This window comes from Thunnus thynnus, chromosome 5 (genome assembly GCF_963924715.1).
Source record: "Thunnus thynnus chromosome 5, fThuThy2.1, whole genome shotgun sequence".
NCBI lineage: Eukaryota > Metazoa > Chordata > Actinopteri > Scombriformes > Scombridae > Thunnus > Thunnus thynnus.
Window position 1 is genome coordinate 34,824,109 of NC_089521.1, and position 19,815 is coordinate 34,843,923.

The following is a 19,815-nucleotide window of genomic DNA, read 5'->3' on the forward strand; positions in this document are numbered from 1 at the left end:
TAACATCACACTCACCTGCACACCAGTCAACACATCACCAACCATCAACCAGACACACTGAACTCTGGGTAAACTGTCAGCTGTCAGGAAGAAACTACACAAGCTGAGTGTCGCTAACAATGTTTTAACATCAATATTTCAACATCTCGACTAGTACAGAAGAAAAATCAGAGAGTTTGAGAAAAAAAAGTGTTGAAAAACTGATCAAGAGCCACAATCTGAATCAGTCACAACACTTTTCAGTTTGCCCGTCAGTCAGCCAGCGGTGTCGAAGATGTAGTTCTAACCTGGTTAAACAGATCAACGTGCCTTGCAAGCATATTATTTGACAATGTTGTTGATATATCTATTTTAGCAGAAAGGTTCGGCCATTTTTCGGCCCCATCTTATATTCTGGATCTTGCATTTTTTATTACAACAAGTGAAAGCAGGTGGACTCTCCTCAGGGCTGCTTCTGTCTCCACTTCTATTCATTTTATACACCAAAACTGTATCAGTCTGCATTCAAACAGATGTTTGATGAAGTATGTTGATGATACAGCTTTACTCTAAAATCAAATCTTCATCTGAAAAGTAACTAAAGCTGTCAAATAAATGTAGTGGAGTAGAAAGTACAATATTTCCCTCTGAAATGTAGAAAGTAGCATCACATGGAAATACTCAAAGTATAAGTACCCTAAAATTGAGTAAATATACTTGGTTACTTTCCATCACTGCCATTAAAGCAACAACCGAAGGTTAAACATCAGCTCTTCCCTAATCTCTATCTGCCAACTAAAAAAAATAGGTTTCTTTCTAACTCATTCATAGATTTTATTCATCTAAGATGTAATTGTGTTTCTGCTGTTTACTGATTTCGGTGCTTCCCTTCTGTAAGACTCTTTTGGAATAACGTGTATCCTTATCAACAGCCATATTGATGAAAAATATAGATTCTTTTGGAAATATTGGCATACTAGAAGATAACTATAATTTGAATTCTCAGCTATATATTACAAATGTTTTAAATTTCATATTCATAAAAGCAAATTTACAGTTAAACTTATTGGTTTTCACAAAGGAGGTCAAACAGGACATTGATTCAATTCAATTTTCCTTGAATCCAAAAGCTGTATAAATTATAAATAAATTATTAATACCTGTTTTTAATGATTATATATAGACTTTTACAATTATCAAAATAGTTGCTGATTAATTTTCTGTCTAACAGACTAATCGTTGCAGCTCTACCCAGGTCATTTTAATAGACTTTGCTTTATCATACAGAACAACATTAAAAACACAGTTATTGATTGAGTAGCTACACGCCTGAATAAATCAATCTGATAACATTTGATTAAACGGGGATCAGATCTAACATGATGTAAATATGTGCACGTTCATGGAAGGCTGCTGTCACCTGATCTCCTTCACTTTTAAGGTGCGGTTCATCTCAAACATGTTTAATAACTCACTTAACCACACCCTAAAGATTAGCTGTAGCGCCTGACCTGGTGTCCCATCACTGCTGTAAAACATCATACAGGAATTTAGTGGAATCACCTGCTATTTTGTCATTAACTTAACTTCAATATATATATATATATATATATATATATATTTCAGACATCCACCTGACCAGTTCAATAAATCCACCAAACGAAGGCAACGTGCAAGTTTTAGTCAAGATAACTTTGTGATGTCAGAAGAACTGTTTGTATTTGTTGACTTTTTAAGGCAGCTCTGTCACTCATACTTTTAAGTTGAACAACAACTTACATTTTATAGTGTGATGGTTTGACGTCTCTGAACAGGAGATTTCTCAGAGAACTGAGGTTATAGTGTGACCAGGCATAATGGTTTGAATGAAACAATTCAACATTTTGGATATTTTAAAGCAGCAGTGGAAGTAAAAGTAGTTCAGTTGTCTGCTCACATCAATCAAACCTTCCACAGTCAATATATTTATGGTGTCTTAACTACACGGTTTCTTTCTTGACTGTGTTTTGTTTGTTCCATCAGGGTTGTCAACCATAAATGCAAATTAGGACCCATGAACTGTTGAACTGTTGGTGGAGCAGAGGATCATGGAGGATGTGGTTATATGAAGATGCAAAGTTAGATGAAAGAGGGTATAATTAACGGCGTCATTAATTCTTTCCACCTCTGTAAACATGATATGTCTCAAGCCAAAAAGACACAAAAAAACAGATCTTATGTAACTTCTCAGCAAACAGACGCGTGTTATGTGTTTATGACAGGGAAAAGTCCACTGCTGCCATAAAACCAAGCAGATAAGCACAGAACAGAGTTAGCTGAGGGTCAGTTCAGAGAAGATGGACGGAGTCATGGACGGGATTCATCCACACTTCACTGTGAGGACATCTGTCAGCTTTCTGCTTCTGATTCTGCTTCAATCATCCACTGAGGCCCAGAACAGTGAGTACCGAACCCTGCTGCTTCACCTGAGGCCTCTTTGTTTTACCTGACTGATCATGTGAATGTACAGAAAACACTGGGCTCAACAACAGTGTGCTAACTGGTTCATGTGGTAAATACAAATCAGTTCTACAGTATAGCTAAACACACTGATTCAATTATTATTTGACTATATAAAGTGTTAAATAAAATAGCTCAAAGCTCAGGTGACTGAAACAGGAAGTGGTTTGACATTGAAAGCGTTGTGGAAAGTATTAGCGGTGGAGACGCATAAGTGCTAATGTTCAGTTCAGGATCAGTTATAATCAATTTGTTGAAATTTCTGAACTACAAATCTATTTTTCATCCATAAATACCTCAACAGTCATTAATAAAAGGGTGTTTAACCCTTAATTAAGCAATCAGGAGCAGAGAGATTGTATTCTTTAGGTTTTGCGCTATTTGTTCAAGGAGGAGAAAACACTCATAATCACACTATGTTACCTAAAACAGCCATAATGATTTAATGGAATGTAAAGACAGCAAATGCATATTAGCTGCACAAAAATAAATTCAAGTTGAAATATTTAGGAAAAGTCATAAAATTATCAGGCTGAAAGAACACAGTGTTCAGGGTGTTTTTACTGTTCTCAAATATAAAAATTTGACCCAAACACTATGTAAGAGTCAAATTTATTCATCTGTCGATTTTGTTCACGATTAATCAATTAGTTGTTTGGTCCATAAAAGGTCAGAAAATGGTGAAAAATGTAGATCAGTGTTTCTCAAAGTCCAAGATGACGTCCTCAAATGTCTTGTTTTGTCCACAACACAAAGATATTCAGTTTACCGTCATAGAGATTAAAAGAAACCAGAAAATATTCACATTTAAGAAGCTGGAATCAGAGAAATTGGAAATATTTTCCTTAAAAAGTGACTCAAAGCAACTAATTGATTATCGAAATAGTTGGCGATTCATTTAATAGTTGGCAACTAATTGTTAATGTATTAACTGACTTAATCATTGTAGATGAAACTGATATCCATCTTCTAATCTGACTCAGGAGAAGACATAATAAACAGTAAATGTTGGTGCTGTCTCTTCTCTGACAGTCTGTTCTGCTCCTTCAACTGTGGAGTTTAAAGAAAACAACAATGTGGGTGATGTCGTGCTGACCATCACTGTGCAGCCTGGAGTCACCCTCATGTTCAAACCTGCACCTGCAAACCCTGATAACCCATTCACACTCAACGGAAACCAGATGATAGCTGCAAAAGTGTTAGACTATGAGGTAAAAACGATGAACAGATCCACACCCAAGACTTGATTTAGATCCTAAAATCTGTGAGAAAACCTGACTGTTGAGGTTTGTTTTGTTTGCAGACTACGAATCGTTATATCACTGACATCATCTGCACTGAAATAGCCACAGGCCGCCCGGTAAGATGGATTTTTTACACTAAACATGTTGAAATCTGCACTGTGCTGTTTGTCCTTTAGTTATTCCTGGCTATGCTTGTTTTCTTTCTCTCTGCTGTTCTCAGTTCTCTCTTGCGAAATAGATCTTGATTTCAGTGAGATTACCTGATTAAAGAAAGGTTATATACTGGATGAATGGGCGTGAGGTTTTCCTGAAACTTCTTGGATGGCCTGAGGAGGTTATACAGGTTCTTGAGGAGTCTGTACTGATTCTTGAGGGGTTGAGGGAGAAACATTTTAGATTGTTTAAGTATGGCGATGACATGGCCTTATTTTGCCTCCTACAGAAAAGAGACCCTTTAGGAGAAGCTGCCTATCTGGCCCACGCTGAGGCTCTCCAAACATGGTGTCATTACCGCCAGCTGTAAATCAATGTAACTAAGACAAACAAATCCATTACTTGTACAAAACAAGATTTAAAAATAGAGCCAGTTTCACTTGATGGCAAACATGTTGAACATGTAGAAAGCTTTACATATCTTTGTACAGCTCTTGACTTCCAGGTGAGCTTCTCTGAAAATACAGAGTATATTTTCAAGAAATGTTCACAGCGACTTTTCTTCTCTGCAGTCTCAGTTTTAGTCAATAGATCTTAGAACTAGTGTATAAAACCCTTGTTGAGAGAGTTTTAACTTAAGAATGGTGTTCATCCCTCCAGAGGAGTTCAGAGACTGTAGAATCAATAACAAGGCTGAAGAACATCATTCTTCATAAAGATATTCCCTCATGTGGTGTTGTGATGATGGTGGTGGAGAGCGCTGTCTAACACCTCAGTCCTAAATCTCCCATAGGTGTTCAGCTGGGTTGAGATCTGGTGACTATGAAGGTCATAGCATATGATTCACATCATTTTCATACTCATCAAACCATTCAGTGACCCTTCCCTCTAAGGAGACAAGTGGACCCAAACCATGCCAGCAAAATGCCCCCCACTGCATAACAGAGCCACCAGATCCCCTCACTCTAGGGGTCCAGCATTCAGACCTGGACCAGTTCTTTTAATTTGTCACCCGTCTGCAACATTTAGTGTCCTGCAAATATTATCAGACAGCTGGCGACCAATGAGGCCTGTCTGAACTGGATGTACTAGAGCTTTGATAACCAATTTAAGTTTCTTTGCAAGTATGGTGGTCAATATTTTACAGTTGGAATTTTGGAGCGCTATGGGTCTATAAGAGCTACACTCCGTAGGGTCTTTACCCTCTGTGGTGGAAATCCGAAAAATAAAAAGCTGACAAAGACCAAGTTGTCTTATTGTCTTTTAATAAAAAACCTTGCAAGGGATCAGCATACAGTCACAACAGAGTGTAATTGCAGACTGATGTGAGTTACAAAGTGTACATACTTTTTATAGACAAGGAGTGTGGGAAACAGTATCAGGATGTGAGGGGGTGCAGTGCCAGATCTCATCAAAACTGTCAGACTGTCTAAAAAGAACTGTAGCATGTCCGAGATGAAGCTACTCCCTACTTTGATCAGAAGGTACCGGGCCTTTATTTGAAGCAGGCTTGTACTGTATTAGAGGCAGGCCTTTATTTCTAATTCCTTCTGTTTGATAAGTATAACCATTGGACCGCTCAAAATATACAGAGGGTCCAGCACCCAAAGATGATTGAGGACCACTGCTCTACAGAGTAGTGTCACCTTCATGATCAAAGTGACAAGTAGCGACGTGTAGATGCGGAAGAGGGAGAAGATCATAGAGACACACTGCTGCCTGTAGTATTCCTATAATATTCCTACAATATTACTATGATCATTCAATAGCGTCTGTACTGCTGAAAACACACCCCAGACGAAGCCATCTCTATAACAAAATGTTTTAGGGGAGACATGACCAGGGAGTGGAGCAGGTAATGTGACTGAGAAAATTAACCTGCACTCAGCTGTTACAGTTACAGAATTCCAAGTAAAGTTTATACTGTCAAAACTATGGTGTGTTTTGAAAAATAAGCATTATTAAAATGCTTAATGTCCACTCAGTAAAAGAATAGGCCTACACAAAACATGTAATTACCCTAATAGCAGTTCTATTAAATCAAAATTATAAACACAATTATAATATTAAGAATTAGGCTAGGCCTATATGATAATACTGCCTTAGGGTCAGGGTTAGGGTTACACCCTAACTCTCCGATTGGGCCATCCTCCCTGTTTAAAAATAACTATTCACTTACTGGTCGTGGGAATATTACCATTTTAAGAGCTTATATAGATATCAAAAGAATACACAGCCTATACAATAATAAGGAAAAAATAAATACAAGTACAATATGAAATAAAATAAGCCTCTCATTTACCAAGCGAAATATTAATAGATTACTTCCATAGTGAGCCATTAGTTATCTGTATGCATTCTCTCTCTATATTTCTGGGAGAGAAAAGAGGACTGAACAAAAAAGTGGGTTCTAAGTGGGTTCTTCAGGTGTTTGACAGGGTTGTTCAGGTTCATGATGAAGCTTTAAGGTTTCTGTTGTTCCACAGTTCTAAGCAGGCTATACAGACAGGAAACCAAAGGATTATGTGTTACATTTTCAGAGTTAGGTTTTGCATGTAGTTAAAAGATGGAATTCTGTGTATTTGATGAGATAAATAATAACATAAATGATTTAAACCAGGATTGTGTCTCGTTTCCAGTTTAGCCTCAGCATTATTGTACGTCTGGTCAATGTGAACGATAACGCTCCAGTCTTTGACCAGAACCTCTACAATGTCAATGTCAATGAGGTAAGAGTCTGATAATTACCTTTAAATAAATGGGAATCATTCATAATTCTAGTTTTGTTTTTGTTTGTTTGTTTTCTGTTATTTGGATAATTCAAGATAACGTGAAGTTCTCACATCATTATAGTTCATTTTTTTAAAGCTATATTTTATCTAGAATATTACCTTACAGATGCAACATTTTATGAACTGACCAATGACAAAATGTTGTAATTAATTTATTTTCCTCCAGTGTTAACACCAAGGTTCTCTGAATTTGTGTATTTGCAGCCTTTTTTAATTTGCTGATATTCTATATTTAATTTCATTGTTTGGGCAAAACAACTAGATTATGCATTATTCTTCAGAATATTAGAATGTTCTGTTATCTACAGTGTGTTTTTCACCTGGATATTGCTTTGGAAACTTAAGTACACTGTGTGGCCAAAAGTTTGTAGACACCCAGTCCAGGTTTAGTGAGGTCTTTTGATGATGTAAGAGACTTTTCAGAACAGGACTGATCAGTGTTACAGCTGCATATTGAATGCTGAAAACGGATTCTTGTCAATAATGTCTCACACTGACTGCTTGTACCTTTTTGTCTCAGATGTCTCCAGTAGGCACAACTGTGGGCCAGTACGCTGCCACAGATTTGGACCAAAGTCAGCTTTACTACAAACTGGAATCTGATTCTGTAGAGGCTGAGGTTTGTTTCTCTTTTGTCTCTCAGTGTTTGTTTTTCCTTTCACGACTCAGATGAGATGATGGATATTAATTCATTTCAAGTATAGAGATGGGTCCAGGATGTGTTTAGCCTAGCTTAGCACAAAGATTGGAAGCAGGGGGAAACTATTTTTATTGTCTTGTTTGATTTCTGCAGAATTACTTTGCACTGAAGTCAGAGACTGACCCAGACATCCTCGTAAGGACTCCTCTTGACTACGACGAAGTCAAAAATGTCCGACTGGTACTGTATGCTCAGGTGAGTACTGCTCACTGCTGCTTCTAGATTTCCTTGTTCCAACTCAATCAAAGTAAATGTTTCTTTGAGTCTCTGGAGGTCAGGTAATGTATGTTCGTCACGGCAGTTCAGATATCAAATGAACATGCGACGGCTTTAAGAGGGTCGTCCACTGTTTGGTTGGAAGTTTGATCCCTGAACCTTCCTGTTCATGTCCAAGTTGAGCAAGATACTGAATCCCTTTGTTGCACCTGTAAGGGTGGGACTATTTACCCTGTTTTCATTCTAATTCGTACTTAGATTTGTGACATGATGAAATTCCTTTGATAGCACCACCAAACTTCAACCTGATGAGATGTCTAGTCAGCCAGGGTCATTTAAAAACACCGATGTGGGTGTGCAGGGCCTTTCCATGAAGAGAAGCCTCCCTAAAATGTTTGGTGTCTCTGAACAGCTAAACATTGTGAGACTAGTTTTAATCCAGTTTTTCAGACCTCTGCTGAAATAATTACATTCTAAATGTTGTTTTCTTATTTTTAGGACACACCGTTGGCACCCGCAGAGGGCAGGCCCTCGTTTACCGCCACCACCACCATCATGGTCACCATCTTAGACGTGGACAACAGACCACCGTGGTTCCAGCCCTGTGACCTGCACAATACGGGGGGTGCTGTGATCTGCATGAGTGCTGGCTACACTGGCAGCGTCATCTTAGGTGATAAAGAGGTGAGTCATTTCCAGTTTGGAAATGCTTGGTGGTACTGATACTGTCTGATAACCGTCAGGTGACCAATGAAGGGTTTTTATCCACCAGCAGCCAGTCAGCAAGCTCCCTGACTGACGGCCTTTGTAGTTTTCATGCCATTAATCATACAAATGAATCAAATGAATCGTACAAATGGGGATGATAACACATTTTTACAGAGTCTCTCCAGACATTTGTGTTGCACTCATTGTTAATGTGAAACGTGACAGTTACTTGTATGAAGAATGGAAAAAGAAAGCTTGAGAGAGAAGTTCAAACCCTGCATTTTTGGATACAGCCCTTATACAGAATTCAGGCGCTGGTAGACAATCTAACAAATACTTTGTTTTGAAGCACATGATGATTATCAGAGTGTTTTTCTCCTTTGCAGACCGGAGTGTTACCACTGAAACCAGGACCACTTTACGCCGTCGATGGTGACTCTGGGATCAATGAGGAGATAACCTACTCGTTCCTGAGTGGTGAGCAGCTTGAGTATAATGAAGAACAGTTTTTCAGTCTAACGTCACGTCTATGTCCACAGAAGGAAGTTGTTGATAATTGGAACGTAGAAGCAGCTCAGTCTGTTTGTGTTTTAGGAAATGAGGGGCGTCCGTTTGAGATCAACCCAAACACGGGGAACATCACCATGCTAAAGGCAGTCAACGTGTCGGAGACAATCAGTCTGACAGTGCTGGTAAAAATGAAACAGTCACATGCTTTTATCCAATGCATTCAAATGATGGTGTCTCTGTCATCCTAACCTCCTGATGTGTGTTGCTGCCTAATGCTGCAACCAAGTTGAACTTTACTATAGCCTGAACTGAGAGGAACACATAGATCTAACTATGCTAGACCACCAAAAACTAAATGTAACACCTAGAACATCTTTTCACCAGGGACATAGCTATCATGTCATATATCTAGGAATTTGGAGGGTTTTAAATTACATGAAGAGGAGTTTCCATTCTGTGAACACATATTACATCAATGAGTTTTTTAAAGTCTTATGTCATATTTTCTGATATGTCAAAATCTCTAAAATGTGTTGTTTTATGCAAAACAGTAAGTAACTTCAAATTAAATTTATGTAGTATTCTCTGCCAGAATTGCAGAACCTGGCAGTGTGTAGAAGGTTTTGAAACAACATTTAGATCATTTAGGGAATAAAATTAACAGAAACTCTAATTGAACAATTAAATGAATAAATAAAATGAAAATTTTCATCTTTTTATTTTGTTTTGGGTTGTTTTTTAGTCTTAGTTTGAGTAGTTGGTCATCAAAAATGTCTTAGGGGGAGTTCTGCTTGGGGAATTTTTTTAAATTCCTCTTTACAATCCTGCTTTTTCACCTGCAAATCACCAAAGCTTAGCTTTCTGTTGGAAGAGACGACAGTCTGTTTTTGTGCTTAAATCTTCCATCAGGTATGTTTTTCTCTCGCAGGCTGCTCAGAAGAGGAACAGTTATCAGTTTGCTACCACTAGCGTCACACTCGATGTTAAGGTGAAGACCAACCATCCTCCAAAGTTTCAGAAGCTTTCTTATGAAGGCGTTGTCTCTTCAGTGGGCACCATGGTGATGGACCTGAAGGACGAGCCGCTATTTATCATCGCCTTGGACGAGGATTACAATGCCACTGAGGTAAAACTCTGACTCCTGACCCCATACACCCCTCAAATCCAGTCCAGTGACCAGTGGTGGAGAGTAACTGAGTACATTTACTCAAGTACTGTACTTAAGAACAATTTTGAGGTACTTGTACTTTACTTGAGTATTTCCATTTGATGCTCTCCTTGTAGACTGGCTCTCTCATTGGCTATTGTGGTTCCACTCAGAAAGTAGTGACATAATCATTCAGATTTTAACACCTAATTATCAAACATGTTTGAAGTTATCGGGGTGGCCCTGATGAGTCTGCAAGCAATTCTGGAGGTTTAAGATTGGATCTGTAAACCCTTCACATTATCAGATAATCAGGACCAAACATTGGTACCAACCAAGGTCCCAGACCAGATTTCTCCTCCGATTGTCAGGAGGTGTGAATCAGGGACAAATTGGCCCAAAACTCCTGTAGTCCGAGCCCAGCATTACTTACTAATTACATTTAAGATGAAGATTTGACACAATGGATAATATAACAAGATTTTAAAATACAACACATTGTTAAAGATGAAACCAGTGGTTTCCAACCTTTTTGGCTTTTGACGTCTTACAAAAAGCAGTGTGTAGTCGGCGTCACATTTCACATGTCTATGAGTTGTTAACAGCTCTACCAAATAGTGATTTTTCCCTCTAAACTTCTCACATGCTTTCATTTCAATGAATGTTCAAATGATCCAATATTTCAGCAAAAATCAAAGATTAGACCTCTAGGTTTGGAACCATTGGACTAAACTAGCTAACTGTATATAAAGTAGTGTAAACTAGCTCCACCTCCAGCAGCTACAACAGTAACATGCTGCTCTAACACTGATGCTTCACTATTAATAATCTAATGATGTCATATATAATAATATATCAGTCAGAGGGACCAAACCACTACTTTTACTGCAATACTTAAACTACATCAAGCTCATAATACTTGTGTATTTTTACTGTAGTAGGATTTTTTTTCATGCAGGACTTTTACTTGTAATGGAGTATTTTTACATTGCTGTATTGGTACTTTTACTGCAGTAAAGGATCTGAGTACTTCTTCCACTGCTGCCAGTGACTCAGACATCAGGTTTTTATTAAAGGGAAAATTCCGGTTTATCAGAACTTGGGAATAGTTTCTGTAGGTTTTTTTCCATCATTTCTATCAGTCATAACAACATTGTCTTCATCAGGTTAATATCTGAGATCTGGGAACACTATCATCGAAAAAATAAGTCAGACAGGTCAACAAGCATGCGCAGCCTAAAAAACAAACCAACAACACTTCATGACACTTCATGTCAGTCATAATCCCTCATTACAGAGCAAAACTGTGCACACAATTACGGAAAGTAGAGTTGGTCAAAAATGAAGCAGGAAGCAAACTGTACTGGATGTTTACAACAGTTTGGGAAATAATTTCAATGTTCATCTTTGATTGCTCTTTCAAACCTCCATAACATTGGGGTTATGTCCAATGCTTTCTGGTGGCTTTAAATATGTTTTACTAATATTAAACCTTCATGGTTTAATATGTGCATAATAGAAAATATGTTACATTTAAAATGTCCTCTGAGGTACCAAAAAATAATGATAATGGATTTGGTTTCTGTTCAAACAGGGTCTAAATCCCAACATCAACTACAACATTAAGAGAAGCAGTGATTTCGCCATCATTGACGGCTACTTATTCATGACTAAGGATCTCCCAGAGGGCACATTATCTCTGCAAGTGAGTTTACAAATGTAGCCAAAGTTAAAGTGATTGACAGGTGATTTTCTTATTAAGCACTCGACTTCATCTTCGCACTTCCAGGTGGTGGCAGAAGACACGTCTACCAAAGAATCAGATACAGCTAATCTCACGGTGGAGGTGAAATCAGGTAGGAAGAAAACCTTCACAATTGGCCCATTTCCACCACTGAACTTTTATACAAATCCAAACCTAAAGCCAAGAGTTGTTGTTTGAACTCTGGACATGTACCTGCATTTCAGCTGGAGGTACAAAGGTCTAAATTAAACAGTAGCTTGACTATTTCATCCAATCCATGGAAGACAGGCTGGTTCTTCCCTGTGAATTTACTCCACTGTGGTTGGTCTGCTCTGACAAAGTTCACTTGGATGTGAACAAAGATCTTTTCATGTGGTCTTAGTGCAGTTCTCTGGAACACAAAGTTTGATTAGCAGCATTCTCATCAGTTCAACTAAACCAGAACAAATGGACAAACACACCAGAGTTTGTTTAAACCACACCAGTTTAGTTTAGGGTGTGAAAGTACCTTTAGGGTGTGTAAAGACTTAACAAGAAGCACATTTCAGAAGTGACACGGTTGTGTTAAAGGATTTGCCTGGCAAATTTTCTATATTTTTCTTATTTTCAACAAATCTCATGTTTGGATCTAAACCAACATTGAACTGATCTACTACCAAATATTGTGTGTGTAGTCAAAGCCTGATATATATATATATATATATATATATATATATATATATATATATATATATATATTCATCTGTGCTATAGACCTCCATTTTGCCCAAAAACTATTAAAAACATGTCAGTGAGCCAAACCGCTGCACTGGGTGACATGTTGTCTCTGAAGACAGCAGTTACTGTAGTTTGTTTAGAAACGGTTCCAAAGATTAAAAACAGTGATAAGATCGTAACTTTTAGGAGAGAGGTACCTAGTAAGGTAGACACCACTGAGCATGCATGAAACGTGGTTAACAGCTTTACTAGCTTGTGCTACATATTACAACCTCTGGACTTTGTACTACATAATAAATTTCTCAAAGAACTTCGGTACAAAGTTAAGAGGTTGTGATTTACAGTATAGTAATATAGTGTATTATCACTATTTTTATTCTTTAGGGCCATTTCATATCTAAACACACTATGGTAACCATTGTCTTCATAATGAAGGAACATGTCACCCAGTGCAATAGTGGGGCTCACTGACATGTAGTATTAGTTAGTTTAAATAGGCATAGAGGAATAAGACATGGTTACACACACAATACTTGTTAACAGATCAGTTCATTGTTGGTTTGGATCCAAACATGAGATTTGTAGACAAGAAGAAAAATGTAGAAAATTGCAAGTCAAATCCTTCATGTAGTGAATGGAAATAAACCAATGCAGGCTGGCATGAGTTTAGGTGAAGACGCATCTGCAAAAGTTAATCATATTTCAACTGGAGCAAAAGATGTGGGCATATCCTGATGCTGTATGATTCCACTTCATGAATGTATGAAGACAGGAAGCGAAAGGAGAAAAACTAACAAGAACATCTGAAGTTCCTGGAAGGTTTTTAGTCCAGTGGCCCCAATTATCAACCATTTGTATGAACAATTTTTACAAAAACTGAGTGCTCACATTTCCAAGCAGAGGATGTCATTTATCTATTTCTTCTTGCATGTGAGAATGTATACTTCAGACCATGTGTACACAGAAATTGGTGGTGGTAGAAAAGGAGCCCAACTTCAACCTGTGATAGTCTGTCCGTAAACATGCCAAATAACACCGTTTGGTTTTGCACTAATTCATCATGTCATACCTCCACCTCATTATGAGTAAAGTTGTTCGTCTTGGCCTTTTTTGCTTGAATCCATGTTGTTGGCTGGTGTGCCCAGCAGGTACTTTCAAAGGGAACTTGTTAACCACATATGGTTGATTTTCAAGACTACACTGCATCAGTGTACATGTGATATATACTGATGTTGGGCCTTGGCTACAAGTTTGGCTATCAGCAATAATTAATGATTAGCAAGATAATTATTAATTATTAAAATCAATAAAATTATTATTAAGAATTAATAATAATATTAATCTAGCTAAGTGTACTTATATACAAGTGTATGTGTGAGTGTGTGTGTATGTGTGTGTGTGTGTGTGTGTGTGTGTGTGTGTGTGTGGGTGTGTGTGTGGAAGACAATAGCAAGATGTCTCTAGTCACCTGGTGACTGAGAACATGGCATGCAGACAATATGGCCGACAGGGGGAACTACAGAGATAAAAGGCCAGACCATGTGGTGTCTTGAACCACATGTGCTGCCTGAACCAAAGTTTGCAAAACTGGGTTTTAAACCTCCTAACTATGTGGTTCTCTATTCAAGGCCAATCGGTGTAGGCTAAAGGTGCCAGGGTAGGAAGAGGTTAGTTGCATGCAAGGCCTAGTTATTGGATGTAACATGTGCTAAGCATGCTAACATTAACCTAGCGGTGTGGCTATGCTATAATTTGACTATGAACAATAAGGACATCACAACAATAGTTCACTGAATAACATTAGCCAAATCAATACATGTACGGCCCAGTTGTTACCAGTCCATGAGGAAAGAGATGCTTTGTGGCGTTCTGCTTCTTAGCTGGTGAATCCATAGATGAGTCAGGCTGAGAAGGGTTTGGCTCCAAAGCTGAAAGATGCAGGGTAGACAGCACTCCAGTCGCATAGGTCAGAGGGCCCAGGTCACTCCTTTGTGTAGAGTTTGTGGCAAGCTAACTCTGTTTCGTGGCTCCTGTACTTGTTGAACATGTGGTCCCCTAGTGAGTCCCAACACTAATATCCTTGTGCATACTGGCAGCTCTTATGCACAGATGTAGGACTCTATGAGTAGGTTGATAAATGCGGCCCTACATCCAAGCTGCAAAAAACTCTGAGCTGCAAATAAAGCACAGCAAAAATTTACAAAAACCACTTGGTTAGGTTTAGGTACAAAAAACACTTGGTTAGGTTACGAGAAAGATTGTGGTTGGGGTTAAAATGACCACTTGAAACGTCGTCATGGAGTGAGGGTTCGGCTTAGTAAACATCACAACAAAAACTGTCCCGAGTTGCATTTGGACATGACACTCACGGTTGGAAGCAGGAGGCGAACTGTGGTCTCCTGCAGCAAAGTCCACTGTTTGCCATCTAACCTTCGGTCTCATGGCATCTAATAATGATGCAGATGGGTTTACGTTGGAGTTAGTTGAAAGCCCGGTGCATCTTAAACAGATACCAAAGGGTACCTTGTGCATTGGTATAAAACACCGAGGGGTGTGACAAAGCATCGGTATTTGAAACCCTGGGAATGAGAACAGGCTCGGACATGAGGTGAAACCATTAAGCTTCAATGTGTGCTCTACTCCCAGGTCTCACCACCACCAGTTTACCTCTGAGTACTACAGACATCATGGTCACAACATCCACAGGGGAATCCACCACCAACAGCAAGACCACCGAAGATATTGTGTCCACCACCAACCCCAGTACGTCCACCGACAGTATCTCAACTACCCTCCCCAGCACAACCGCTGAAAGCAGCACCTCCAGTATGTCCACTGAAGGCAGCAATTCCACCACTAATCCCATTTCAACCAGTGAAGAGAGCACCTTCACTGCCAGCACTACTCGCCCTTTCACAGGTGGTCACATGTTTATCTCAGTGCCTTCTCTCCATCAAATTAAATATTGTACTGTTGAGGAAAATTAGGATAGCAAGAAAAGTGAGTATGATCGTCATCGAGTTAACAAAACATACAACACCACATATTATTTTTAAAAAAACAAAGACACAGAGAGTATGAGTCTGCTTCAAAGTTCATGCAAAGGTAGCATTCACAATGCTCTTTAACATGTTCAAGAGCTGCGAACTTTGACCTGAAAAGGTCTTGTTGACATTCAAAGTGACCAACCACAGAGCCGTGCTTTGATATGAATCGACAAGTCAGTTCTGAAAAGATTCTACCAGATTTAAACAGAAACTCATCCTAACAGCTCAAAAAACTCAATAAATATACATGAATATGTTTGGAGACTTTGTAGTAAGCTTATTATATGTCCAGTTGGAGTCTTATATTGTTGTTTGTACTGTTAGCTTTGACTCTGGTAAACTGTTTGACTTCAAATTTCCAGTTCATCTGGAACCAATTTGCCAGTGAAAGAGGGTGGGTTTCCATCCATCCTTTTTCATGCGCTGTTTCATTTTGCACATAAGAAAACCTGAGTGGAACCACTGGAAATTCAAAAAAAGTCAAAATATAATATAAAAAGTTTTTGCGCTTGGATGAGTTGGAAAATTTAACGTAAAATGCAACAAAGTGCGATGAAACAGATTAAGCGAATAAATGATGACGTACAGAAATCATGTGACTTCTTCATCTCTGTCCATCATGCTCTCCATCACCAGGATGTGTATCACGTTTTCCATCACTTCAGATTTGACTGTCACTCAATTAATTGCATCTTCTTCTTTTTGTGCTTTACTGCACTCGACAGTGTACAGCGCCTCCAACTGTGATGTGCTCAACTATTAATATTCGCAAAACAGTAGTGGATGGACACACACATTAATTCACATTTTCTTTTATCAATTTTCTGAAATTTACATTACAAAATTTGCTCTACATTTTAATGGAAACATGACTCATCATTTAAAGAATGTCTTTTCACCTGACAGTCTTTGACCCCAGAACTGACTCAAATCCCCTTTCAAGATTCATTAATGAGACCTGTGACAGCCATTGCGCTGGTTAAAAATCAATCAATCAATTTCTTCATCAAATTTCTTTTATCAAAATGATCAAATCAAGATTTTTGTTTTTAGTGACCCCTGTATTTAGTGACTTTTGTTCCTGCAGACGGAGCGATCATCCCGCCAGGTGGCTACGGCCCGGTGGACATGGCAGCGCTCGGTGTGACTCTGGGTGTCTTGCTGTTCATCTGTCTGGTGGTCATCGGACTGCTGGTCCATCGCATTCAGAGGTGGAAAACGGACTGTAGAAAGATCTCAGAAGCCAGCATGTTTCAACGCTCTGTGAGTTCAAAGTTAAAAAGTAGAGAAATGTTTTTCAACCATCCAACACATCCCCGTCCCTGACTTGAGATTACTGTAACCACCACTATGCTGTTACTTTAACACATTTCGGGTTTTTTTGGTCCAAAGACAGATATCCCTACAACTACCAGTCAGATTTCCACCAAATTTGTTGTGTATATTCATGGTTCTCTGAATATAAGTCCTACATTTAGTAACTTTTGGTCATGTTTTCCTGAAGGACCATTTTTAGGACAAAATCAAAAAATCTGAAAGGCAAATTCCTGCTCCCCAGTGCATGAACCGCTTAAATTTGACTATCACCTTCAGGACAAACCACTGCTGGTAGCTCTAACAATAGCTAAATTATCAGTATGTTGACCCCGAGCTTCAGCTTCAGAACAAGCGATTAAGTGGACCTTGAGTTGAGATTGTTTTGTCAACATCAGCATCAGTTTAACTTCAGTTAGCTGAAGTGTAATCTTCAGTTTTAGTTAAGCATACGCTTCCATTTTAATAAATGTATTAATGTACTTTGGGTGTGTAGTTCAAATATCAACAATCTTTCTCCAGAATGACTGACTCCACCTATAGTAACTTGAGTCAGCTACTAGACTTTGACTTTGGCTGACTGTAACACTTGACTTTTATTAGCTTATAGACAGTTAGATTCTTTGGTTAGCTTAAACTTCAGTAAGGTTGAAGACTTTTTTGTTCTCTACAACAGCTTTATATGGATTTTTAAAACAAATGCTCTTTAATTACAATAGGAAACCTTCAAAAATGTAGCTTAGGGGATAGATTGGTTGTCAGGTAACCAAATAGTTGGTGGTTCACCTCTGGGCAGGAGGATTTATACCTACCTAAAAGTATCCAGAGATGAATATATAAATAAAGATATATCTATAAGTATCCATCCTGCAGAGTCAAACTTTTGTGTAATCGATGAGGATGACTGTAGCTCAGGTTGATCCCTGGTTTCTCGTGCCCACATGTCTAAATGTCCTTCATCAAGAAACAGATCCCCAAATTGCTCTAAATGTAACAAACACTGCCAGCAGGGCTTTAGACTGCTTATCTTTTAACTGTCTTCTCTCTCTAAATGTGTTGTTCTTTCACAGCTGAGTCAAGCTTCAGGTGGTAACAAGGACGGCATCCAGTACACCAACGAGGCCTTCCATAAGGATGAAGATGGACGCAGCACAGGCTCCGACAGTCAGGATGGGGGAAGTGTAATGGCTGGCAAAGAGACACTGTATGAGAACGACTTGCTCAGAAAGTCTTCATTGCCGCTGAACAGCCCACAGCATGACGACGCCAGCCTGACGGGCTCTGACAAGACCGACAGCGAGAAGGACGTGAAACCCATCCTGACCAAGGAGAGACGCATGGAGGAGGGGTACAAATCAGTCTGGTTTAAGGAGGACATTGACCCGGACGCTAAGGAGGAAGTGGTCATCATCCCAGACAGCAGAGAGGATGACAGCGAGGAGGAAGATGAGGAACAGTCATCCAGCGACAGAGAGGAGGATGAAGACGACAACCTACCAATAAAAACCCCAAAGGTTGTCTTTGCTGATGCAGAACTAGACAGTGGACTCGGGGTAAAGATGGGGGATCCAGCAGAGGACTCTGAGGATGACGAAGCGTTGAACGTGGAACTGTGAGTGAAAGGAAACGATGAACCACCCATAATAAAATCTAATGATGATTATCAGCAGTGAGTCCTGTAACAGCCGGTCTTATCAGTCATTATAGTGGACCTATGACATCAAACCATAAACCATAAAAAAAAGTAATTATGAATCTCAGGCCCATTTGAAAGCCTCGCCCATGTGTGACAGTCTAGATTTTCAGTGCATCAAACCTTTAACAGCTCTTATTTTTTATGTAAATACTTCATGTGTCATAATTAATGACTCAGTGTCACTTGATTAACGATATTATTATGTTTATACATGTCAGGCTGCTGAGATCAGTGTAGTGAGCCACCGTTTCTCAACAGAGGCCTTGTGGACACGCAGGAGGTCCATGGAAGAGTTTTGAAATAAGTATGTGTATATTGATTTACGCTCGCTAACATCAGATGTTTATTTTAAATGTACTAATTATTAAAGTATAAAATTCTTCAAGACACAGGCTGACAACCTTTAAGGTGAATTTATAGTTGTGTAGTAAAAGATCAGTCTGGTGATTTTCTATATTTGTCTTCATGTTTGGATCCAAACCAACAATGAACTGATCTACTAACAAGTATTGTGTGTGTATCAAAGCCTGATATATCTTATTCCTCTGTTGTTGTCTAAAAACTATTAAAAACATGTCAGTGAGTCACACAACTGCACTGGGTGACATGTTGTGGTTGTTCAGAGCTGAAAGATGAATGCATCATGTTGTATAAAACCAGAGATGCAGAGAAACAGCAAGTGGTAAGAACAGAAACATATCAGTTGTTACAGCCTGTGATAATAAAACCCTCCCTAATGATACTGATGACTGTAAAACTATACACTCAATAAAAACATGCAGTCAAGGCGAAATGCATCCATAACAACCTTTAACCACCACCCATAGTAGATAATGTCAATAAAATTGCTAAATCAAACAAACCTTTGTCAAAATTATACAAACGTTTATCTTCCACTGACTCCACCATACCTCCTCCAATACATAAATGGGAAAAAGATGTTAACATCAGCACCATGGGGCTGCTAAATCCTACACACTGGTCCTTTAAGAAACAAATATTTTTATTGCATCATAGGACACATATCTTTTTTTTTTGTGAAAATCCTTTTTAGTGAAAAACAAACAAGGACAGATTCAGACTCTCACCAACACCCAGCAGGTAATCACAATGAGCCTTCAGCCATGGTGACGAGTGGAAAGATGCAGGCTCCCCCTTGTGACAAATGGCAATTTAAAATAAATCAGGACACCAATAGGACTGCACGTTAGTGAGCTAGTCAGCTGTTTCAGGTCACTCGTGTGAGGATATTCACGATTCTCCTGATAATGGAAATTCATCACGATTAAATTATCTTGAGTGTTTTTATCCTGATGTAAAATAAAATCTTATATCCTCCCATCCAACAT

The 19,815-nt window shown here is 38.8% G+C and overlaps 1 protein-coding gene across 4 annotated transcripts; it reads left to right on the forward strand.

The window, feature by feature from the left end:
* The first annotated feature begins 2,282 nt into the window (after positions 1-2,282).
* cdhr5b (cadherin-related family member 5b) lies at positions 2,283-19,058 on the forward strand. Of its 4 annotated transcripts, none has more exons than XM_067590953.1 (15): positions 2,283-2,418; positions 3,511-3,689; positions 3,782-3,838; positions 6,515-6,604; positions 7,188-7,286; positions 7,461-7,562; positions 8,082-8,267; positions 8,678-8,768; positions 8,886-8,983; positions 9,730-9,927; positions 11,543-11,653; positions 11,738-11,804; positions 15,056-15,328; positions 16,544-16,719; positions 17,841-19,058. In XM_067590953.1, the coding sequence occupies exons 1-15, from the start codon at positions 2,316-2,318 to the stop codon at positions 18,384-18,386; spliced, it is 2,376 nt and encodes a 791-aa protein (XP_067447054.1). In that variant the 5' UTR covers positions 2,283-2,315; the 3' UTR covers positions 18,387-19,058. The 4 variants fall into 4 exon arrangements, with proteins under 4 accessions (XP_067447054.1, XP_067447055.1, XP_067447056.1 ...); XM_067590954.1 differs by having other exon boundaries at positions 15,056-15,235; XM_067590955.1 differs by having other exon boundaries at positions 15,056-15,172.
* Positions 19,059-19,815: the final 757 nt, after the last annotated feature.